The sequence below is a fragment of the Lepisosteus platostomus genome, chromosome 13 (genome assembly GCF_059453375.1).
Source record: "Lepisosteus platostomus isolate fLepPlt1 chromosome 13, fLepPlt1.hap1, whole genome shotgun sequence".
NCBI lineage: Eukaryota > Metazoa > Chordata > Actinopteri > Semionotiformes > Lepisosteidae > Lepisosteus > Lepisosteus platostomus.
Window position 1 is genome coordinate 14395556 of NC_142623.1, and position 24720 is coordinate 14420275.

Here is a 24720-nt window from a genome sequence, read left to right on the forward strand (position 1 = left end):
GCGGTTTGAGGCTTGAGACTGACTGAAAGGCGCTATATAAAGACAAGGCCGTCCGACTGGTTTGCACTCTTAGCTGCGGGGCCACCATGCCGTTTGTTGTCGGTGTCGCTGCCGTGTTCACTCCAGGGACTGATTGCACTGGGCTCAGCTTACTGGAAAACTGGTGTTCAGTTTGATGCACGTGAATACACGCGCACACACACGCACACACCCCTCCTCCTCGGCCTGTTCCTGCCAGTTTGTCTAGTCAAATCTCCAAGCCTGCTCTGTCGGGTGTTTATCGGGGGAAGGCTCGTTAGCAGGGAAGCAGTCAGAAGGAGCGGGCGCTGTCCTCCATCCTGTCTGAGGGGCACCCTGCCGCTCTGCCCATTCCCAGAATCCACTGCGTGAAGAAGAACGTGAATTCCGGGCTGGAGCCGCTCGGCCGACTCTTGACCGACTAAGAGTTTACACATCTGCACGCAAGCCTGGACTGGTGCCTCTGTCGCTGCTTGACTTCCTTACATGTGAAAGTGAAATATTGCACGCTAGCCAACAGGGCGGCAGTGTGGCGCAGTGCTGAGGGGTTTGACCTGAGGCTACCCCAGTTCTTCCTGTGAACCCTGTGTGGCTGGACCCTGAACACTGACTGTTCCAGTTAATCCTGTATGGCTGGACCCTGAACACTGACTGTCCCAGTGAACCCTGTGTGGCTGGACCCTGAACACTGACTGTCCCAGTGAACCCTGTGTGGCTGGATCCTGGACACTGACTGTCCCAGTGAACCCTGTGTGGCTAGACCCTGAACACTAACTGTGCCAGTGAACGATGTGTGGCTGGACCCTGAACACTGACTGTCCCAGTGAATCCTGTGTGGCTGGACCCTGAACACTGACTGTCCCAGTGAACGATGTGTGGCTGGACCCTGAACACTGACTGTTCCAGTGAATCTGTACAACTGGACCCTGAACTCGGCACAGCAAGAGAAACGGGAAGCTGCCAGAGCCACAGACTCTCCGGAGGTTTATCGATCGGAATAAATGAGTCACGATGCACAGCCAGCAGTGCGTGTCGGCCGGGCGGTGAAGACATGGACAGAAAACAGAGCCAGGATCCCTGCTGCTGGCGGAGGGAGAGGAGTCCTGGCCTGGCGGAGAGAGCCGGCGGGCGCTGGAACGTGACGCTGGCAGCTCGCGGGGCACGCCCTGGACTGCGCTGTGTCAGCTGAGCCCTGATCCTCGCGACCGGCGGAGTGTGGAGACACCCTGCCCCCCTCGCTGTTTGCTGAGGGTGTCGTCCTTGTGGCTCAGAGCGGCGTGAGACCTGCAGCCCCCAGCAGCAGCAGGAGTGTTTGTGATGGAAACGTTTGCCTCAGTGAAGCGTCTGAATGCTGGCCTCTCCCTGCGACTCACAGGACCTGCAGAGAGCTTCCTGATCGGCGGAGCCCTGTTCGGCTGCTCGGTGGCTCGTTAATCCAGGGGTCTCCTCACCCAGCTGTAACGAGAAGCCTGGGCATCTGCTGTAATGTCAAGACCGAGCCCCCTGTTCCCGTGCTCCAGGCTCCCACCACCCTCTGTGTAAAGAAGCGCCTCCTACTCTCAGCCTGCGTCCTGTGCTCAGTGTTTCCGCTGTTTGTCCTGAATGAATGAAACTCGCAGGCTGGCACCTGAGAGTCTCCAGCGCTTGACTTTGAAGAGCTGCTTAAACAGCTCCCAGCTCCTCGAGAATGCAGTGTTTGTTTAGTACTGACACACCTCCTGTTGCAAGGCTCATCAGCAGTTGCTCAGTGAATAGCTCCCAGTTCAGCGAAACTCTGCCATCGCCCTCTGGGCGTTAGATGTGTTCTGTCATCATCAATCGGCATTATTTAAAATTCCACGCTGCCGGAAGGAATGGTGCTGCAGCTGGCTAAAATCTCCATGCGCCCCTATACGTGCGTAAGGCAGGTCACTGCAGGGAGAGGCAGCTCAAGGCTGGGTCTGGGCTGGGTAGCGTCTTGTGGAATTGTAGGCTTGTTAAGTGACTAAGGGCACACTTGGGTCTGAGCAGATGCTGGCCATTAGCCAGGGCTGTTTTCAAATGAGCTGGGTGAGTTTCTCAGCTGACCGCGGAGATCTGAGCAGAGAGGAGGGGGGGGGTTGCCTTGGCGTTCTGTTACCAGGGAGACGCCGGATCTCTTCCACCATTCCAAAGGTCCTCAGCGTTCCGCGGCGGACACCGTGATGTCACTGTGACCTTTGACCCCCCTATCAGCTCCCAGCCAGTGAGCAGACGGGTTCAGCGCTCGTCTTGTCCGAAGTCCGTTTTGTCCCAGATTTCCAGGCTCTTCTCTCCCTCTCCCTCTGTGTTTCTCTTTCCCCTGCTTGGGGTCCTCCCTGCCTCTGTGTCTTCTGACTGCTCTGGCCCCCTCCTGCTGAAACACGCCTGCCGGTGTCCGTGGCGTGTCAGAGGAGCGGAGCACTGCGGCGCCCTGTCAGGAACATGGAAGACGGAAAGGGAAACGTTGGCGCTCTGAGAGGAAGACGGCCGTCGCTGCTCACCTGTGCCTTTGCTCTGAGCTACCAGTCGTTTACACTCTTAACCCTGTTCCTCTGTTCCTTGGAGCATGTTCCTCAAGGCCTTCAGCGGTTGATTATTCCCAGCGCTCGGCTCACTGCAGCTAGCTGGGAGACACCTGGCAGCCTCGTCAGGGGTCTTACCCTTACACCCTCAGTTGGTTCAGTAATTGGACCCCGTCTGTAACTGGGAGCTCGGGGAGGGTGGGGGGCACAGAAACCAGAGATGTCGTAGCCCCCCCCCCCCAATTTAAGTGTCTGACGAGCTGCCCACCTGTCCCATCAGCTAGAGTGTCCCATTCTAGCCTGGCGACCCTGGGCTCGTTCTGCACTTGCGCGCAGGCGGCCTGGCCAGTGTCTGGCCCCGCAGTCCTGCGTGTAAATGATCCCGATATCTCTGTGTGCGATCAGGCTGCCCGGGGTGAGGGAGGGGGTCATTTGCATCTGGATTTGCCTGCCTGCCTGCCTGCTCACTCTTTAGCGACTGCCTGGTTCTGTTCTTTTAAAGAGAAAAGCAATGCTTTATTTCTGCCAAGAAAATTGGACACAAAGCAGTGGGTCTGGAAAGAAGGAGGCTCTGTGGACAGCTGGGGAGAGGTGTCCCTGCAGTGTTGAGGCATTGTCAGCTGTGTCTGACAGATCTGTGGGTTCTGACATCGCTCCCTCCTGCCGCCTCTCCCGTTTTCTCTATTACCCTCTCCCTCATTAGCCTGCTAAAACCCATTTATTAGTGTGAAGAAAACCCTGAATCATCTGTGTGAGTCTGGGCTGCTTGTTACAGTCAGGAAACTCTCCCTGTGTCTGTGCACAGAGCAGGAGTCTCTCTCTGTGTCTGCTGTCGGGTGTCTGTGCACAGAGCAGGAGTCTCTCTCTGTGTCTGCAGTCGGATGTGCACAGAGCAGGAGTCTCTCTCTGTGTCTGCTGTCGGGTGTCTGTGCACAGAGCAGGAGTCTCTCTCTGTGTCTGCAGTCGGGTGTCTGTGCACAGAGCAGGAGTCTCTCTATGTGTCTGCAGTCGGGTGTCTGTGCACAGAGCAGGAGTCTCTCTCTGTGTCTGCAGTCGGGTGTCTGTGCACAGAGCAGGAGTCTCTCTCTGTGTCTCCAGTCGGGTGTCTGTGCACAGAGCAGGTGTCTCTCTCTGTGTCTGCTGTCAGGTGTCTGTGCACAGAGCAGGAGTCTCTTTCTGTGTCTGTGCACAGAGCTGGAGTCTCTCTCTGTGTCTCCAGTCGGGTGTCTGTGCACAGAGCAGGAGTCTCTCCCTGTGTCTGCAGTCGGGTGTCTGTGCACAGAGCAGGAGTCTCTCTCTCCGTGTCTGTGCACAGAGCAGGAGTCTCTCCCTGTGTCTGCTGTCGGGTGTCTGTGCACAGAGCAGGAGTCTCTCTCTGTGTCTGCTGTCAGGTGTCTGTGCACAGAGCAGGAGTCTCTCTCTGTGTCTGCTGTCAGGTGTCTGTGCACAGAGCAGGAGTCTCTCTCTGTGTCTGCAGTTGGGTGTCTGTGCACAGAGCAGGAGTCTCTCCCTGTGTCTGTGTACAGAGCAGGAGTCAATTAAATTCAAGGTGCTTTATTAGCATGACCGATGGGTACAATCAGTGTTGCCAAAGCAAATAAAATAATGAAATTCATATGAAACTAAACAAAAAATAACATTAATATAAAATCTACAGACATTAACAACAATGCCATATTATAAAATATTTACATATACTGTAGACAGAAGGAGCATTATTGGGAGAGAGACTCCCTGTTCCTCAGGCTGTGACAGGAGATCACATACTGGGCTGCCAGTTCAACTGAGTTCCCTCCTCCCTCTCCCAGTAGGATTGGGACCCGTTGTGATACTGGCAGGTGTGGGAACTCTGGGATTAGATTTCTGAATTTAGGGAAGAATGTTTCTTTAATCCCAGAGTATCTGTCACAGTGCAGTAGGAAGTGCACCTCTGTCTGTATTTCTCCCCGCTGGCAGTGGGAGCACAGCCTGTCCTCTCTGGGCAGCCAGGTCTGCCTGTGTCACCCAGTTTCTATAGCCAGGCTGTGGTCACTGAGCCTGTACTTCGTCAGGGTCTGTTTCTGTTTGTTGTTTCTTACCTTGGTCAAATATTCGGCTAGTGTGTATTGTCTGTTTAGGGTTCTGTAGCATTCCAGTTTGTTGTATTTGTGTGTGTGTCCCAGTGTGTGAGATATTGTTGTCTGATCTGTGCTGTGATATGGTTGAGTCTGAGTTGTGGTGCTCTAGCAGTGCTGTCCTGAGGCTGGTTAGTGTTGGTGTGGATCAGGTCAGTGAGCCTCAGGACCAGCTGGCTCAGGGGGCTCTGTTTTGGGCTCAGCAGGGCTTTGTGGTGGTAGGAATTTTAGTCGCTGTTTTTTAGGTGTAGCCAATACTTTAATACTCTTTTCTGTATTTTTATCAATAGTGGGTACTGGCCTAATTCAGCCCTGCACCCGTTGTTTGGTGTTTTTCTCTGTACATGGAGGATGTTTCTACAGATCTCCACGTGCGGAGTTTCTGTGGGGTATTTGTCCCATTGAGTGTAATCCTGGTCTGCGATGGGACCCCACACTTCACTGCCGTATAGGGCAATGGGTTGGATTACACTTTCAAATATTTGGAGCCAGATTCTTGTTGGTGGGTTGATGTTGAAGAGCCTCCTTCTTATTGCGTAGAAAGCCCTGAGTGCCTTCTCCCTCGGTGCCTTCACTGCCAGGTCAAAACTCCCAGTCTCTCCCTCTGCTGTCGGGTGTCTGTGCAGATGTGTTGCTGTGCTGTGCTCCCTGCTCTCTCCAGCTCCATTGTTCCTCCACCCTGCCAGGGCTGTCCTGGAGCAGTAGGAGGATTAGTGGGGGGTGGGGATTAGTGTGAGAGTCCGTCTGGAAGCTTGTCGGGATGCTGGGGCGGCGGTGACTGGAGGCTTGCCTGTAGAGAAGGCTGATGCTCATGTGTTCTGCACCAGGAGAAGATATTATAATTGCAAGACTGGTCCCTTAGCTTGCTCCCATCTTTCCAGACATTGGAAAGACTGTTAGTGCCCTGTCTCACTCCTCCAGAGGGCCTGGTAGTATAGAAGATCTTGCTGGCTCTGGATCACAGTAGCATGCAGTTAGTATACATATATGTTTATATAAAGCATATACTTAGTGTTTTTAGATTGTGACTTTGCACACAATGTTTGCAGTAAGCAGATGGGAAAACTAAAGAGGATCCAGATGATAGTGGGATTTGAGCTTCTAGTTGAAATCCCGTCTGGATTTGGGTTAGTCGTGTAAAACAAAAGAACAGGATGGCATTTCCCTGCCTGTGAATGGCGAGCTTTGTCTACCTGGCCTACTAAACGCACAGTGATAACGTCACACCTCAGTGTTTATGTGTGCTCTCAGTTACCTGATCACCACTCTGCATGGGAAAGGAAAGTGTAGCCAGCGGTTTCCTGCAGCAGGGAAAGAGAGCTCTGGCGTACAGTGGTGAGCACTCTGCACAGTGTGGTAGGAGTGTGAACCCCTGGGATTCAGCAGCTGACAACTCTTGCATGAGTCCCTAAACCTACTCTAACCCTAACCCTAAGCAGTAGTGCACACAGCGGGGAAGTACTTTGCTGAATAAACAGTTTCTTGAAAGTACCCAGGGTATCGGCTTCAACAGTAACCCTGGGTAGCTTGTTGCATGCTCCCACAACCCTGTGTGCAAAGTGCGTTTGGTTTTAAATGCACTTCTATGTAGTTTCCACCTGCGTCCTTGGGTTGGTGTTGCACCGTTGTGCCTGGAAGTCTGCTGCACTGCTTGTGTCAGCACCTTTGAGGATTGTGACTAGAAAAACTAAATCTTTTCGATGCAGAGGTGCGTCTCTGTCCTGGAATTCTGATAGGGGCCTGCTCAACCTGTTGTGACCTTGACGGAGTTAATCATTTCATATTCCCCCTGTATAAATACCAGCTGTGCATCTTATCAGGCAAGAATGTGGCCTACAGGTCTGTACGCCTGCTGGAGTCTCTCTGTCCGCAGACTCAACAGGACAGCCGGTTTCTAGAGGAGGTGTCTTTTGGAACGGTGACGTTGGAAACTGAATGGAGTGTTGTTAAATGATTGAAAAGGGAATGAGCCCCTCCTCCTCTCCTGTTGCGCCTCGGCTGCTGAATTTGTAATTAGCCTGAGAAATTGGCATCCGTGCCCCACCAGCCCATTTCAGCACCCCTTCCTATCCAGGGGGGCAGACGCTCTCCTGCCAGCTGGGGGCAGCGCTGAGACCAGACGTCGGACCTGCCTCCTGGACTCCAGCCTCTTGCAAGGCTTTACCTGCACATTCTGGACAGGGACTGAGATATTCCGAATGCAGGCCTCTGAGAGGACCTTGTCAGTTCTGAACCGGAGGCTGTGAGCACTAATTTGTCTTCCACATCTTGCAAATCGTTACCTGGCTGATTTTGCAAAAAGTGTAACACAGCCCCGAGGGTGGACGAGAGTGGAGATTAGGGATGGAGGCATTTGGCACTGAAAAGAGGTGGCTTTTCCTTTACGCAAAGAGTTGTGGGGGAGTGGGGCTGGAGTTTGGAGCAAGGTGCACAGTCACGCTGTTAAAGCCAACAAAATCTCGGGGAATGGGTGAGCTGAGCTAGTGGGATTTCTCTTGTAACCTGCGATCCTGTGTTCTTGAACGAGTTCCGACACTCGTGATGGACTGTTACAGGCCCTCCCTCCCGCTGCAGACCTGCCATCCAGGTCTTTGGGTGACTCGGAGCTGTCCCTGTGTGTGTGTTCCTGGGATAGCAGGCTGGGACGCAGTGTGACCTTCCCAGGTACAAGTGCTTTCTGATAATGAGTGAGCGAGTGGGTTTTTTTTCCCTGTCTTCTGTCCTGCTGAGCTCCAATCCGTCAGTCAGTAAATGGGCGTTTGTCTTATCTCGTGCCCCTTGTGCACATGTGTCGCCTTGCGTGTCACAAAACGGAAACAGGACAGGGACATGCAAACGGGAGCCACATTGACTCTGGCGGGCCGCCGTGCTTTCGGTAAACAGCCGGAGGGGGGTGGGGAGGGACCGGGCTCATGTGATGTTTTCGGGGATCCGGATATACCAGCCTGTCCGGACTGTCAGGATTGTGGGCTCTTCCGGTTATGTGGGAAAGGAGGCTCGAGCAGTCCGGCCTGTGGAATGTGCTTGAATCCTCGCCGCCTGTTTCCTCCCAAAGACCTCCTCTGGTCTGATTTTGTATCTGGCACCACCAAGCAGCGCAGGTTCGTGCTTCCAGCCCCTGCTAGAGCTCTGTATCCCCTGATCGTCCTTTTCAAGAGCCGCGCGGGCGACGAGGTCCTTTTATCCCCCTGCTGTCCAGACTTAACGGCCGGCGCCTCGGCTTTCTGGAGAGGGTCCTTCTGTCTCCCAGGCGGGTTCGGCGGGACCTCCCTGCGCCGAGCTGGACGGGCAGACCGGGGTGTGAAAAGAGCGAAGGGCAGGGAGTTCAGGTCAGGAGGGAGAGCTTTCGAGGAGGGACGGGGGTTTGGGAAGCGAGTGCTTGCTCCCTGACCCCTTGAAGTCGGAGCAGCAGGAGGGTCCCGAGCGAGAGGGGGCCGTTGTAGCGGGCAGCTTATGGATTCCAGGATCTCATCCAGCCTTCCCTGAAAGAAGCCGGGGTAGCGGCTTCAACCAGACGGCCTGTGCCACACTCCCACACTCCTTTGCGCACAGCTCATGGCGCGCCGTGCAGCCCGTGCTTGCCGCTGCCCCTTCTGCATGTCACGAGGCCCGAAGCTCAGGTTCGCGGGGTCGAGTTTCCTCTCTTTTTCTTTCCTCCTTCTCTCCGGATTGGACTTTTTCCGTTTTTCTTTGTTTTCGGGTGACGTTTCCTGGGAAGCCGATGATATCAGTCTCTAGATAGCATTATTTTGTGATGTACCGTTCGACATTCTAGATGTTATCGCTAGATAGATCTGTTTGCTTGCAGTAATAATGACACGCCCTTATCGTCACATCAGAGGCCTGTAAATAATTCTCTGCTGTCAGGCTGCCTGCAGAGCAGTAGGGAAAGTGGATTGAAATGTTTCAAGGCTGACTGGATATGGGGACGTTGTGGGCTTGTTTTTCTGTGTCTGTGATGGGAAGGTAGCAGGGGAATGTGCGCTTTAGCTCGCATTCTCACAGCTGCACGGCCCTGGGTTCAAATCCTTGCAGGGGAGCCTTCTGCGTGGAGCGTGCATGTTCCCCCCCAGTTTGAGCATGTAGTCTCTGGGCGCTCCTGCTCCTTTACACCTGCCCCTGGGTTCGAATCCCCAGGCCCCCATGTGGAAGAGAGCTGCTGTCCTCGCCTCATTACTCGCGAGAGGCAGGACGCAGTGTGGGTGACATGGAATGATGCAGCTATTACTGTGCGGGACTCAGCCTCTATTATGGAATCTGATTCCCTAGGATCTCCAGGAAGTGCTTGGTAGTGGAGGTCTTGGGATCAATAAGCTCCTCAGCCTTGACGAGGTCAAGTGAGTCGGCCGCGTTAACTCTTCCCAGGCTGGGCTCCTGTCTAGCAGCTCCAGAGGGCAGGAATCCGAGACTCCGCTGATGCCGACGGTGTCCGTGCTGAGGCCGTCGGCACAAGCGCCCTCTTGGTTTGCAGTTGGATCACTGAAGCGCCAAGGGCATCTCTCTGCACTCGCCACCTCTTCAATGGCTGTTACACTCTCCCTGCAGTGCTGCCACTGGCCTGTCCCTGTCAGTTACAGACCGAGCGCTGGCGATCAGTGAGCTGATGTGCAGGGGTGCAGTATCTGTGACTCCGCTGTCCCGTACAGAGAGCTGGGTGCGGTAGAGGTGACTCTGCTGTCCCGTACAGAGAGCGGGGTGCGGTATCTGTGACTCTCCTGTCCCGTACAGAGAGCGGGGTGCGGTATCTGTGACTCCGCTGTCCCGTACAGAGAGCGGGGTGCGGTATCTGTGACTCCGCTGTCCCGTACAGAGAGCGGGGTGCGGTATCTGTGACTCCGCTGTCCCGTACAGAGAGCGGGGTGCGGTATCTGTGACTCCGCTGTCCCGTACAGAGACCGGGGTGCGGTATCTGTGACTCCGCTGTCCCGTACAGAGACCGGGGTGCGGTATCTGTGACTCCGCTGTCCCGTACAGAGACCGGGGTGCGGTATCTGTGACTCCGCTGTCCCGTACAGAGAGCGGGGTGCGGTATCTGTGACTCTGCTGTCCCGTACAGAGAGCGGGGTGCGGTAGAGGTGACCCTGCTGTCCTGTCCCGTACAGAGAGCGGGGTGCGGTAGAGGTGACCCTGCTGTCCTGTCCCGTACAGAGAGCGGGGTGCGCTATCTGTGACTCTGCTGTCCTGTCCCGTACAGAGAGCGGGGTGCGGTATCTGTGACCCTGCTGTCCTGTCCCGTACAGAGAGCGGGGTGCGGTATCTGTGACCCTGCTGTCCTGTCCCGTACAGAGAGCGGGGTGCGGTAGAGGTGACCCTGCTGTCCTGTCCCGTACAGAGAGCGGGGTGCGGTATCTGTGACCCTGCTGTCCTGTCCCGTACAGAGAGCGGGGTGCGGTAGAGGTGACCCTGCTGTCCTGTCCCGTACAGAGAGCGTGCCTGAGGAGCTGAGGGAGCCCTTCTACAGCGACCAGTATGAGCAGGAGCACATCAAGCCCCCCGTCACCCGCCTGCTGCTGTCCTCGGACCTCTACTGCCGGGTCTGCGGGCTGGTCCTGGGGGGCGAGGCGGCGCCCCGGGACAATGCCGCCCTCCTGCAGCTCCTCGCCCGCAAGGGGGTGCCCCCGAAAGACCAGGAGACCCCGATCACGGAGGCCGACCTGAGACAAAGGCCCATCAAGATGGTGAGTGGCATCCTCAAAGCCGTCTTCAAAACAAACAAAACGAGAGAGGGGGGAGATGAGAAAGCAGCCAAGCGTTCCCACTTCTGTCTTCTGTCTTCTTCAGCATTGCAATGGGTAACAAACAAGTCCTGCTCTAGCCTTGTCACACAGAGCAGTCCTCCTGCAGGTTTTTCCTGGGATATGAAAATCCCGAGGGAGAAAGCTTACGGAAGCAGTGATCGTGGGCCTGCAGAGTCAGTCTGCAGCTCCGAACACTGCAGGAGAAGGATCAAGGATAAACGATGGTCGGTTTCAATTAGAGTTTACAGAAATATCAGTGGTGTAGTCAGACGCCTCCCTGTTCTTTCATAATCGGGTACTGAGAGAGCTGCATTACCATTTCAGACACGAGCAGCGAACAGACAGATGTGCACATCTGGCCTCCTGCTTCTAACATGTTGCACAGGGGCGAGAGCTGGGCTGCCAGGGGGCTGATGGGATAGCCCCCAGCTAAGCAGGGCGGCTGTGCAGAAGAGGGATCTGTGGAATTAATTTCGCCGGCGGATTCCTTTTTGGAAGCTCGGGATTAGAGAGGGAAGAGGGGAAAGGCAGGATCAGCAGCGGGGGCCGGAGAGCTCGTCACAGAGGGGCTTAGCCATCAGACGTCTGGGCCCGTGCGGGACAGAGAGTATAGGAGGGCCTGATCTCATCGGAGATCCTCGTCTCCCGTTTCCCGTTCGCTGGAGAATCTCGTTAACCGACGAGCGAGGGAGTGCCCCAGGGAACAGAGCAGGTTTTCACAGGAGCGCGGCCAGATTCTCCTGCTGAAAGTCCGGTCCTCACCCCTGCGGGGCTGTGCAGCCAGGACCCCAGTCCCGTGTGCAGAAGTGTGGGTCTCATCAGTCCTCGTGCAGACCCGACCAGTGGAGCCCCGAGCTCCCGCGGGAGTGCGCATGACTCATCGCGGGCGGGGTGGCCTGGGGCTCGGGCAGGCGCTGAGCTCCGGCGCGGCGTGTTAAACTCCTGCCGGCACCGCGACGGCGTCCGTCCCGGGGAGAGGGAGAGGCGCTCGGTACCGGCGCCTGGGCCTTCTGGGAGACAACCGGTTTCTCAGCATTGGGACTTAATTACCAATTAACAAACAGGTCAGCCCTGCCGGCCAGCCTGCCACCCTCTGCGATCTCACGTCTCGTCTGAGCCTGCTGCAGGGCGATTTTCGACATGGCTGCACGTCCAGTGCTGCGGTGTTATCGCCCGTCTCTCCCAGATTGGGAAGATTAAGGCTTTAATACTGTCAAAACCTGACTGCACACGCCCCCTTCTCACAAGCAGATTAGAGTGTGTAGCCGGGTGCGTTAATCTGCTGGGTTAAAACCCAGCCCCCAGACGGGAGAGGGGCCGGTTTGTTCGCGTTGGTGCGGTTTACTGAGGCCTGCGAGGGGGAGAAGTCTGCTTCTCTGCCAGTATCGCTGATCCAACCCTTCCAACCTTGAGCGGCAAACAATATCCTTGTGCCGCCGCAGGCCATAGGCTGTAAGAGCTGCGACAGGTGGAGCCAGCAGTCTGGGTGACCACCACTCCTGATTGGCGGTCCGGTTCCCTGCACGTTAGGGTACGAATGGAAAACGTTTAATCACGAGCTGCGCTCAGTGCAGGTGAGGTGGATTCTCCTACTCTGGGCCATTGCAAGGCCATTAAAATTAGCAAGCTAATTTGTAAGCTTCCTTGCTTAATTGATGGGTTGGCCTCCTCATTGTTTCTCTTAAGTGTTTAACTGCCCCACCCTGCTGCTGAAGCTTGCTAGTAGCAATACAGCTCAACAATGGGGACCAGAAACACGAGCTCGTCTGCCCCTGTAATTGACCCCCAGATTAGTTCAGAGCTGTCTGACCCCCAGGACCCCAGAATCTCCTGGGCCACAGTCCAGATTGGGTTCCAACTGCCTCCACTTGCCCTTGAATTGAACCGATAATGTGCTGCATCGCCGCTTTCTAAGTTGATCCGGGCTCCTAAAGACGCTGCAGCCTCCAGGCTGGTGACGGTGGCCCCTGTGCCCTGTGATCTGCTGCGAGAGAGCTGGGACGGCCTCATTGCGCCTATCGTGAGTTAAATGAGATGACCCAGAGGTCAGGATGGACCCAAACCGGAGGATTTCCAGTCTCCTGCTGCTCCGGCCGGAATCTGCGGTGCGCTCAAGAAGGAAGAGCCGCATCTGTGGATCGGCGCCTGTCTGCCTGGTTCCGGCGGGCAGACCCGGGGCGAGATTCTGGTGGCGGCGGCGGTGGCGGTGTGAGTGATCATCACGCACCTCTCAGACTGCGTTCAGACAGAGGAGACTCCCGCATGGACCAGCACCAGGAGAGGAATCCTTCCGGCTCTCCCAGATGGGCTAGGAATAGGAAACGTGAGAGGGGGTTGTTCCTCAGCCTCCGATTGGAAAATTGCAGGATCGTAGGAGCAGAGCCCCTCTCTGCGTGTCCCCCCCTGTGTCTCCATCTCTCTGCGTGTCTCCCTCTCTCACTCCGTCGCTCTCATGCCACAGAAGAGTGTTTGCTCCCAGAGAGGCAGGCTGGATCTGTTCCTGGAGCTGGCGGGAGTGGCCTGGCTCCGATCGGAAAGTCTTGTGGCTTTTCTTGTTGTCTTAATGGAGAAGTATCCCATTCTCAGTGCGCTGCGGCGGCTCAGAGCCTCTTCCAATTTGCGCCGGATTTATTTATTTTCCTCGCTCGCTGCTTATTGTGAGGCGCTCCTGCCATCTGGCAGCCGGACCAGAGAGGATTTCAAGCTCTCTCCCTCCCGGTGCTGGGCTGCTGCTCCGCTGTGGTTCGTGTGTTTCAGCCTGGTCCTCTGCTCTCGGTGTTCGCTTAGATGGGGGGCCGCTGTCTCTGCCTGCGCTCCTACAGCCTGAAACCACAGAGCTGGAGGAAGAAAGCGCATCCCTCCCTGGTAATCGCTTCCGGATTTGTGGCGGGAGGAGGAATGGTGGGATATTTTATGAAAGCTGCAGATGTGGGCTTCCTCAGGAATGCCTGGATATTGAGGAATTTTTATTTGCAAAGTAACGTTTGTGCATCTTAGCACCCAGGGATTTGCTGTCCCAGTAGAGTTGATCAATGTATGAAACAAAAACCCTTTTTTACTAGGTGAAATGAAATGGCTGTCCACCACATGTGGCTGTAAGGATCGTGAGACTTTGCCCACCTGGTGCTATGGTCCCTCTGCAGAATACTCACAATTATATATTATTAATTTCTTGCATTAATATAGCGCCTTTCAACCTGAAGGATCCCAAAGTCCTTCACAGACAGGTGGGGTCCCCACTGAGACGCGGCTCTCGGATCAGGGGGTGCAGCCGCGCTCCTGCCGTCCTTTCTTTTGTCTTCTGGGGAGCTGCCCCCCGTTAGCAGCTCCTGCGATTTGGCTTGGTGGAGTCTGGTGGGCGGGTGCCGCTAGGGTCCAGGACATCATCCGCCTCCACCCCTCCCTCCCGCAGATCACTGCCACGGCCATCACTGTCCGCAGATCTTTGTTAATTCCGGCCGGTCCAGAACGCAGCGCTGCTCGTGGGGCTCTCGTGTAAGCATGCCTCACTCACTCATTCGCACTCACTCATTCATCCTCCCTCCTATCCTAAATGATTGACCCAGCGTGTGGCGGGCTGTCCCGGCCATTTCACACCCGCCCCTCCCGCCCTCCCCCTACACTGCCCTTTTGAGGTGTTCTTCTTTGCCTTTGTTTTAGAGCAGACCTGCATTGTAGTGCTGGCTGACTGTTGCCAGGGCTGTTATGGGCTGTTGTTGCCATGGGCAGAGCTGGGGATGGTGGGGTTAACGATGATGACAGGAGCCTGTCTCTTGGGGCAGTGGAGGATGTGTGTCTCGGAGGGGGAGCAGGGCAGTGTGCGTGTATCCTGGGGGACGTGTTTGTGTCGACTGTTTGGTCCGGCCTGTCAGAGTGCTGCTGTTCTCAGGTTCCAGGCTGCCTGTCCGTGAGTGTGTTTCGATCCCGCTGAGCTTGGCGTTGTTCCCTGGGTCAGCAGTGCTGCGTGTGCAGCTGCACTCGGCCCTCTGCAGGTGCGCCGGTGTGGGTCGCCTGCTGCTGGGGCTCTGCTTGGCCAGACAGCCTGCGTGTCGGCCCGTGAGCTGGGTGGCTCCGGGCCTGCAGACCCTGGCAGCTGGTCAAGGCCTAAAGCAACAGGTCGTCTGCTTTCTTATCCGAAGAATTAGTAGGATCGCAGGAGACATGGGAGCCAGGCAGCCCTGATGTCTACAGTGCCTGGGAAGTTGCTCGTTCCTGATTTGTGCTAACAACACATTTTGTTATTATTATTGTTATTATTATAACTCTGCAGAACAGTGAACCACAGGCAGTGCCTGGAGAGCTCAGGGATTCAGCACCAAGCGACTCGTCTGAAGGGTTCAGCTCCGAGCAGCTCAGTGCAATTCTGTTTGCACAGTATATGTTTTTTTACCTGGTGAGCCGCTCCCTGCAACAGACGAGATCAGGCTGGGAAGTGTTTAAACAACAGAGCATCTTAATTGCATTAAAGGGCTCAGTGCATCTAATCTAGTTAGGGTGCTAGAGAGGTTTAATACTTCCTGAAGGAGGGCTTGTTCCACACAGCCCTGAGAAGCAGAAACATTCGTTTTTTTAAACACGCCAGCGCCTGGTAGGATGTCGGGTAGCTGGGGCTTGTGGGAGGCCCGTGCAGGGCCTGAAGCAGACGCTCTGATGCTCTCTGACATGGAGGAAGGGATGAGTTGGGGTTGTGAGATAAGTGGGGACGTTCCCCAGCGTTTGGTGCTTCAGTGGAGGGGGGGTGCTTGGTTTATTTTGTTGGGGCTGTGTTGAAGATCCGCAGAGACGAAGCTGTTTGACCTGGGGGCAAGAGAGGAGACAGTTTTCCATGCAAATCTGCAGGCCGTCAGCTGTCCTTCTCCAGCCTGCAGGTCCCCTATGTAGCTGTTGTTTTTCCCGTTTCATGCCCGGCTGTACAACCTGTGCAGCGCGTCCCTCTCCAGTGCCTCTCCCAGTGTGGCGGTGTCTTCACTCACACACGGGCCTTTCAGAGCAGGGAAAGCTGCCTGCAGTCTTCTGTCTGAACAACCTTTGTTTTTCCCAGGACAGATGGAGTTTCGGAAATATTCGAACAGGCGAGTGTCTCTGGAAATTGAGTTTCCAGACATGAGCAGGGAGAACTTAGCTCCTAGGGGCGGGGCTCGTTAGGACCCAGAGAGCGAGTTTGTCGTATGATGACGTCACTTGCGGCGAGAGTGCTGACTCAGGGCAGCCCCAGTGGGGCTGTGGCGACACCTAGTGGCAATTCTGGGAATTTTCTTTCCTTTGTCTAGTAACGTGTAGACGTCTCACAGACTGCTTGTGCGGTGAACAGCTGTGTACTACTATATACTGAGCTCCCTCTTGCGTTGGTGCAGAAATACCCTCTAGTTTTGTTTTTTGGCGGTGGTGTTCAGCTTCAAGAGGGACTCTTGAGAAATGAGTTTCACAAAGCATTGTACTTTAAGAATTTACAAATGGATCTGCTTGCTTTATAAGAATGTACTATTACACATTGTTTCTTGTATTTTTGTGATAATTTATTTGGCTGGTCCTTTTATTCAGGGAATCTGGTACTTGTGCCCAGTTATAGAACTGAAGCAGTCTGAATCAACCTGGGATTCGAACCCAGTTCTAGTCCCTTCAAGTTTCCAGTCCCAAACCCACACCTCTGCTCCTGCCTGATTTCATGTATAAATAGCATATATTCTGTTGGAGAGTAGTCCTTTCACAAGAACCACAACCTCATCATGAAGGGAATAATCTACGTAGATATGAATTGAACTTGAGTTATGAGCGGGTCTTATCTTGTTTGGGGCCTCCTGCCTCCTTGGCTTTAACTCCTCCCCTCTCCACTTCTGATTGGTGCAGAGCGCTCACTTGGCGGTGATTGATTCGCTGATGTCCGTCTGCGCCATGGAGACGATGGGCAGGGTGAAGATGCCCGCTGGGCTGGAGCAGTTTGGCGCCGACAGCCAATGGGAGAACGCGGTGCTCTACTGGGTAAACAAGGTAGGTGGCATGTGGATGAGGATTAGTTAGCAGGGGTCCTCATGGCTCTCCGGCCAGCAGCCCCTGCCGAGACTTTGCTGGGTACTGCTCAGCTCACAGTGATGTCACCGAGAGGAGCGGTGCTCCTCCGATCAGCACCCTGTCGGGAACTGTGGAGCTTGCGGTGATGTCATAAGATGACTTGCTCTGATTGGTGGGCATGTTGGAGAAGCACAGGAGTTGTCACAGCGATTCCAAATTTCAGGATAGACGCTTCTTGTGTCTGAGCTGTGAGCTAAGTCTTTGCTCGTGACCCAGTGCCCTCCTTTCATTGGTGATGAAAGGAGAGCTCAGCTGCCCTGGGAGAGGTGATACCCTGTGTTTCCGCCCCTGTGCTGGCCGACAGCTCCAGCCCGGCTCAGGTGGCCTGATCGCCCTGTGTCCTGTCTCCGGCAGTGCATTCAGAAGCTGAGGGAGAGCACGGACAGGGGCCTTGCACAGCGGTCGCAACCTGGCATGGAGCTGCAGCAGAGCCAGCCCTCGGTGAGTCCTCCGACCCACGAAGCACGTGTGTGAACGCGCACGCACACGGCAGGATCACGCGCTCACGCATCTGCACGCAGCAGCAGGAACACACACGCGTGCCTAATGACGCATGAGCAAGGAATAATTCGTTCAGTACAGTGCTTTTTAGCGCACGTGAATCCCAGTGTGCTTTAGATACAGCAGAGGCTTCACGTCCCCACCATGAAGTGCAGATCCCTGTCATGCATGGCCGTTGCAATGCTCAGCGCCCCCTGCTGAGGAGAGGGATACTCCACTATGGAGCGCAACCCTGCTGCAGATAAGGACCCCCCACTAGTCAGTGTGTCTCGCAGGCGCCCCCTTACACAGCACGCCCTGCTGCAGAGAGGGGTGCCCCCACTACTCGGAGTGCCCTGCTGCGGGGAGGGGCGCTCCACTACTCAGAGTGCCCTGCTGCGGGGAGGGGCGCCCCACTACACAGCGCGCACTGCTGCGGGGAGGGGCGCCCCACTACACAGCGCGCACTGCTGCGGGGAGGGGCGCCCCACTACACAGCGCGCACTGCTGCGGGGAGGGGCGCCCCACTACACAGCGCGCACTGCTGCGGAGAGGGGCGCCCCACTACAAAGCTTGCCCTGCTGCAGAGAGGGGCTTAGAACAGAGGAATACCTGCACTGCTTTGTTATTAAGCAAAAGGTGAAAAACGCGAAAGCAGTGAAGTTCTAGTGATTTTGCTGTTAGGTGTCGGTATCTGGACTAATCTAATGGAGTAGTTAAGATTCCTTACGAGGGCCAGGAGACAGAGTGGGGGAGGAGGAAAAACCAGGAGAGAGCACACAAGAGAAGGAGAAAGAATGAAGTATAACAGGGAATGAAAAAACTCAGCCTAGGAAATGTACTAAGTAAACCTTCATTATGCACATCAAGTCATTTTGTTTTCGTACATGAATGTATCCTGTAAAACCTCTGTTAAATGCCCAGGCTCAGCTGTCTGTCTGGCAGCGTTTCCAGATCCTCAAGGGCCATGAAGACAATGGAGTCCTGGAGCGCCTGTTGTTAAAACCACATTCTTGTTATCGGGAATGTCTGTCAAAAATAAAGAAATACAGAGCGAGAGTAATTCACAGCCCAGGACAGGCACAGCTGTAGACTAGGGGTTCCCAGGAGACCCCGGGATCTGGAACCGAGCGGGTTTTCTCCGTCTCCGACTCGCCAACGTCTGAAAGCTGTCCGGGAGGGACAGATCCAGTTTGATCTTCATGGGATCAGTTTTAATCTTTCTCCCGGCCGAAGAGCTGATTCTCACATAAGGAGATCAGGAAAACCTGCTGACTTCGGGGTGATCGAACCCCTGCTTCTGCTTCAGGAGGTGCACACAGAGGGGCGCCCCTTTGCTGCAGCATATAAGAAAACCGGGACCAGCATTTAACAGACGTTTTACTGTTTTTGCTCCCGTAATGCTTCTAACGGCTCACCTGTCTTTCTCCTTTTCCACCTTTGACCTCCTGACCTCTTGACCTTCCTCCTTGCTCCTCTGTGGCAGTGCCCCACCCGCTGGTACTGGAAGCTGGTTCCTGTAAGTGGCTGCTCTCTCTTCTCCTCTGTTCTTTCTCTAACTCTCTCCCCTTCTCGTCGTGCCCCCCGAAAGGCGACAGGACCAGCCAGCACAGCGCTCCCGGCCGCTCTGCATTGCGCTTCGCCCTGGCAGCGTGTAGAGAGATCCATGTACACTCACAGCAGCTGTCTCGGGCTGGTGCTGGCATCTCCAGTGTGTTAATAATGGCGGAGGGGGGAGGGGCCGGGGGCGGGGCCGGGAGGGGAGTGGGTGTGGTTGGCTTGGAGTAGGAGGAGCCTGTCTTATAGGGCAGAAGTATAGATTTGTGCATGATACCCTATATCATGTGTGTCAAAGCCACGGATTCTGGGATACTCCTGCCCCATCTGCCCTGCTCTGCCCTAAAATATCATTTTGCCTCGCACTTACCCCAAATTTTTTTCTGTCTATATATTTTTTTTACCCCTGCTGTTTATCAGTCTCTCCTCTGAGTTTGGTCTCAGACCACTTTCTGCTGGCTCCCCTGTCTCGGGCTGACCGGGTCAGACGGAACCACGCCTCGCTTGGTGTTGGAGCAAGTGAATCGCCATGCCCCGTCTGCCATACTCCTGAGAGGTGCAATCTGTCGCTCGTTACAGATCAGACACAGGGTGGGGAGCATTCAGGGATGGCCTGCGTTCTCCCTGTGGCTTACGTCTAGTGTGAACCTGATCATTTTTTTAGTTTTTTCTCCTTGACTTGCAATCCCAGCATCCGTTGCTGTGACACAACCTTATTCGGGGACGTGTGTGTGTTGAGTTAAAGCCCACTGAGCAAGTAGGCATACATCATTGAGCCATATCCCCTGTCTCTTGGATCACAGCCACGGCCTCTAGCACAGAAATGACCTGAAGGGTCTTGGGGTGACCCCAGCCCTGTTTCCCGAATGTCCGAGTCTGGGTTCTTCAGCATTTACTGTGCGTGTTTCTTCAGTCTGGGGCCCACGATCAGGCCCATAATTGCATCATTAGTCAATTGCTCTGCCTTGAGCATGTCCCACGAACTGTGCTAAAATAGGGTGATGTTGATTAGAAACCCCACACACAAGAATTGGACCCAAACCACATTTGTACCCCCAGCCACTGGCATGATCTAGGAGACGATCGAGGGAGGGCGGGGAAGAGGTGTGTCATGTATAGTATTATTACCAAGTGGAATGATCCTATTTACATGCCTTTCTGATCCACCCACAAGCCACACCTCCTCCAGCCCCCAATCAGAGAAGCTGCATGCATGGTCACATGACTGTCTTTCCCTGTTGCCCCGCCCCAGACCCCGCCCCTGTGACTCTTGGCAGCTCAGTCTGTGACATGGCATTTATGCTTCTCCTTTCTTTGCCATTTGCATTCAGCATGCCATCGCTTTTTGTTTGAAGGAGTCTGGGAGTAAGCCTCCTGTGGTAATGTATTGTTCAGTTTCTTCCAAAAGTAGAGACAAGTCCAGTATACACATTTACTTCACAAACCAGAACACTTCCATTCTGTTCTAACTGGATTACTGTGTTTTGTTTTTAATTCTCTTTGACCACTTTATCATTCGTTTCGTTCATTTTTTTGACTAAAGGGGGGGTACAGCACTGCTGTTATTTCTCTGTTTGGAGAGCTGCTTGTCTGTGTTTTGTTAGGTTTAGAGGCTGAGCGTATCCGGAAAAAAAATTGACTTTATTTTTGATAAGGCACCACTCTTAAAGAATAGATTGTCCTGGGTCTGTGCAACAAAACACCAGGCACAAAACGGGAGGAGACTCAAACCAGCAACACTGCCTGGAACAGTGAGGAGGCCATGTGATCTGCAGGGCCAGATGCGGACGGTCACACAGATGGACAGAAGATACTTGTTTAAACAGGCGTGGAAGAGTAGCTGTGAGGTTGAAATTAAAGCAGAGGAAGGGGATCTGCAGCACAGAGACCACAATAGCGGGCATGATGTCCCAACGAGGGCCAAGAGCTCCGTAACCCTCTTTCCCTTCCCCCCCGACTTCAGTGCTGGACTGAAGTGGCATGCTGTCGGTTCGACTCGGCAATCATCGCATCAGTTCGCAGCCACCCCGGATCAGGCCTGCTCTCTCTGGGCTCTCACACTCCCATTAAACCTTAAAAATTCACGAGCAGGGGCCAAGCAAAAGGAGGTTAGCGTGCTCCGAGGGATGATTCTCGCCTTGTTCGCTGCGCATCAGCAGCTCTGAGCTCGGGCGAGCTGGAGCAGGGGGAGGGGCACAGTTCTGGCACAGCGCTGACTGTTTGAAGCAGAAGAAGCCATTCTGTGTTGTGCAGTTACTGTCACAGGGCCCTGGCCTGTTAAAACAAGCGGCCATCACACCACAATCGATACGTACTGCAGGCCAATATCAGGCACAATGCAGAGCAGGCACAAACACCAAGTACTTACTGGACATGGATCAAAGTTATCGGGCCAACTCTGGGAGAAGATACCCTGTGGTCTTTTAAAATGAAATGTCCTTTTAAATAATGGGGAGGATCGGATTGGGTTGGGAGTTCGTTTCAGGTGAGCCGTTTTGTTGGGTCGTAGAATCAGTACGAGCATTTCCTAGGACTGTCGCGCTGAGCTACCCTCCTTTTACTAAAAAAAACAACCCCCACCAGCTCACCTGTTTGATTTCAGTTTTGTTTTCTGTTCCCACTCCAACACATTCAGGCATTGTCCTCCTGCATCTTGCTGTCTTGTGAGCTTGCTGGACCATTTTCTTTCCTGTCGCTCGTCTGCATGAGGGGGCTGGGGGGGAGTGTTTCGTCTCTCTGTCCTGTGTGTGTGTGTGGGGGGGGGGTCAGACTTCCTCTGCTGCTCTGATGTGCCTGTCCCGCACCCTCGCTGTTTGCGGAACGCCCCTGTCTGGCCGCTCTGTCCTGTGCTGTGTCTTGCGACGCCGCTGGGTGTATTTTATCGTAGTCCTCGTCTCTGCTGCTGTCTTTCTTTTACCTTTTGTGGGTTGTGCCGATTTTTCTGGACTGTTGGCTGGCTTCGCTCGTGACAGGGGGGGAGGAGGGGGGCAGTTTTGATTTCTTTCATTTTTGTTTTCCTGACCTCGCAGACCGATTCTCTGGGTTTCTGGGGAAAGTAATGGTGTCCTCTAAAGATAACTGATCAGCCGAATCGAATGATTGGCTACTTAGTTTAGGCCAGATGTTAAACAGGAGACTTTGGGACATTGCAGTTATTTAATTGAGATGTAAGAAGAAAGACGTAGATATATTTTTTTGCGTGGCGCTGCGGATAACAGAACAGAGCATTTTGGCTGACTATAATTTGGCCAAGGCAAGTCAGGAAGTAAGAAGGGGACGTCTATCTGTGTTACACACACTTTGCAAAGCAGTAAGTCACCAATGAGCTTCAGAGCATTGTGCAACACCGATTTACCACCCCCACCGCTATCACTAGTGCTGAATATTCTAGGTGTCCACAGACCTGGTTTTGGCATCAGGGAAGTGCCAACAATTTATCTCAGTCAGGCCTGCACTCTTGCTACAGCTTTTTAGGGGGTGCACTTTATTCACCTGAAGTTTTGGGGAACTGGGGTGGGGGGTAGATAGGGCAAATTCTCCACACTGAAGGCATTAAGGCTTGGTGAGGGTACCTCAGGGATTATAGAAGAAACAAGTGGCAAATCTCTGGGGAGACTTGCTCGTTAGCTGGCATGATCAGTGCATGACGAACCAGGCTCTGCCATTAAGGAGCGGGCGGTGCCGAAGTCCGGGCCTGGAACAGTTTGGAATGGTTCGGCGTTTGAGCTCCCAGCACACCTCCCTTCCCCGGTCGTGAGGGATTCCTTAGGAGAGAGGAATCCTTCCTCCGCCGGCCGGCCGGTCCTCACCCTCTCCCCTCTCGCTCTCAGATCCGCTACAGGAAAGACAAGATGCTGCACAAGCAGACGCCCACCTTCCCGCTGGTGGCGGGCACCAAGGACCTGTCCAACGGCTGCGCCATCGCCGCCGTCGTGCACTACTACTGCCCCGGCCTGCTCCGCCTGGAAGGTGTGTGCGCTGTCTGTTCGTCCAGCGTCTCGTCCCCGTGCCCTAAAGCCCCCCGCGTCGGTCCTAAAGCAGAGGGACCGGCTGAGGGGGGCTCAGTCGCCTTTGTTTCGCCCAGACATGGCCCCCGGTTTCCCCAGGGTCCCGCTCTCAGCTGTCAGTTGGTTTTGGTCTTTTCTTGTGCAGGAATCTGCCAGGCTTTAACAGTGATCAAACAGGTGCTATATTTCATAATGCAGCGATATAGCGCCTTTCATCACAATGGATCTGGGCCCACTTCTTCCCACCGATGTGCAGACCCACTGCACAGATCAGAGGGAGGGGTGAGACGCTGCTGTACAGCTCAATTAAGAGCCCAGAGCCAGGACGCTGTGCCATCCTTAAGGCCAAATAGTTTAACATCAGTCTGAAGATTGCACAAATAAGTCAATCCGAAGTTCACTTCTGTCTTTCACTTTTCATAGTGCTTCCAACACCAGAAGATTCAGTAACGGACCATTCCTAGTCCAGCTGCAGCTGTGAAATAGGGCAGAGAAACCTGCAGTACCAGTCAGAGACGACACCCCCTGCTGGTTTCCTCTCACCAGCTTCGCAAGAGTGCATAAATCTGTGGAGAGGGCTAACTGGGTCAATGCATTGAATTTCAACTATTTTTGGAACAGCTGCAGAATTGGGGTTTTCAGTATTGGTGGTGGCATATTTGTATACATCACATGTCTCGAAAGGCCAAAATCAATATTAATAGAGGAATCTAGTAGAAAATAAAGGCACAAGCAATCCTCAGGTTAAAGGATCTCTGAACTACCTCCCGGAGACTTTTAAATGAGCCCCAGAAAGATTCTACATGATATCAAGTGGTTTGTGTTAATTGTGGGCCCCACTGCTCACTGACTGACTGTGACTGTCTGTCTCCTGCTGCTCTGCTCCCACCACAGACGTGTGTTTGAAGGACACCATGTCAGTGGCTGACAGCCTGTACAACCTGCAGCTGATCCAGGACTTCTGCCAGAGCGCTCTGAAGAGCTGCTGCCCCCTAGCGCTGGAGGACCTCCTGTACGCCCCGCCTGCACTCAAGGTACGTCAACCTTCCGCCCGGCTCCAGGTGGACTCGGAGCGCTTTAGAGACCGGAAGTGCTTTTGCCCCCTGCCCCCGACATGTCGTCAATTCCTCTGTTTAATGGATCGTTTGGATTCAGTGAAGGCAGCTGATGGGACTGGGGATCGGTCAGTCTGTCTGCGGGCTCATTCAGAGCGCAGCTCTGTATCCGGATCCCGTGAGCTCGCTGTTCCCCTGATCAGTGGCTGTGCTTTGACCCAGTTCCCAGCAGGGCGGCGCTGTCCGTTCTCCACTCACCTGCTCTCTGGGGCAGTGGGAGCCCAGGAGTCTGCCCTGGACAGGGAGTCCTGCACAGAAATGAGGGCAAAAGAAATCCATTAAATCATCCGTCTTTAAAAATTGGCCCAGCGCAGGCGGAGTTTGTCAAGGGTCATTGTGGCTGTGGCAGCCCTCTGCACAAACGGCCTGCGAGTTTGGGTTTGCCCACCGTCTCTTTCTGTCCCACGCTTGGCACTGTCCGATCCAGGCCTGGCTGGCACCACAGGTCCTCCCCTCACCCACCCGTCTTCCACCTCACAGGACGCACAATTCTCCGCTAATTGTTTACTAACGAGCTCTGAAACAAGAGGGTCTTTGTGCCTGTGTGTGTAGATTCAGGGATTCAGGAGGGCATAGTGTTAGAGGGGTCCCCTCTCTTCCATGCCACCCTGCCAAGCAGCACAGTTTCGTGTGAGCTTCTGAAGAGAGCGAGGTCCCGGCAGATTCGTGCAGAAACGAGCTACAGTTCTGTCTCTCCTGCCCTCTGGCCAGGACGCACCACTAACAGTTGTGGGGCTGTTTTGACAGGTGAACATCATGACCTTCATGGCCGAACTGTTCGGCTGCTTCGAGGTGCAGAAGCCGGATTTCGTTCAGCCCAAAGAGCCCCTGGACCTGCAAGGTACTTGCTCAAGCGCAGGCAGGAAGCTGGCCCGAAGCCTTGTGTTGCCGACAGGGAGGAGAAACCCGTGTTTCAATACCGTGGAGGGGGTCTGCTGTGCACGTGTTAGCACTTCGCGCGGCCTGGCTTCAGTTCGTGGGGTGCGGTCTGTGTGGAGTTTGCATGTTTCCCCTGGGTCTTCCAGTTTCCTCCCGCAGTCCAAAGACATGCTGTTCGGAAAATTTAGCCCGTGTGAGTGTGAGTGTGAGTGTGAGTGTGA

At 54.4% G+C, this 24720-nt stretch overlaps 1 protein-coding gene across 3 annotated transcripts in view; it reads left to right on the plus strand.

Moving 5' to 3' along the window:
• The window catches only part of camsap3 (calmodulin regulated spectrin-associated protein family, member 3), a 44068-nt gene that overhangs the window by 5821 nt on the left and 13527 nt on the right, over window positions 1–24720 (plus strand). The window contains exons 2-9 of one of the 3 annotated variants that reach the window (XM_088603381.1): window positions 10079–10332; window positions 16240–16380; window positions 16816–16902; window positions 18428–18460; window positions 19830–19877; window positions 22329–22467; window positions 23400–23539; window positions 24368–24461. In XM_088603381.1, the coding sequence (XP_088459507.1) occupies window positions 10079–10332; window positions 16240–16380; window positions 16816–16902; window positions 18428–18460; window positions 19830–19877; window positions 22329–22467; window positions 23400–23539; window positions 24368–24461 (936 nt within the window). The remainder of the gene's footprint in view (window positions 1–10078; window positions 10333–16239; window positions 16381–16815; window positions 16903–18427; window positions 18461–19829; window positions 19878–22328; window positions 22468–23399; window positions 23540–24367; window positions 24462–24720) is intronic. The other 2 variants (XM_088603382.1, XM_088603383.1) reach the window with 2 other exon arrangements.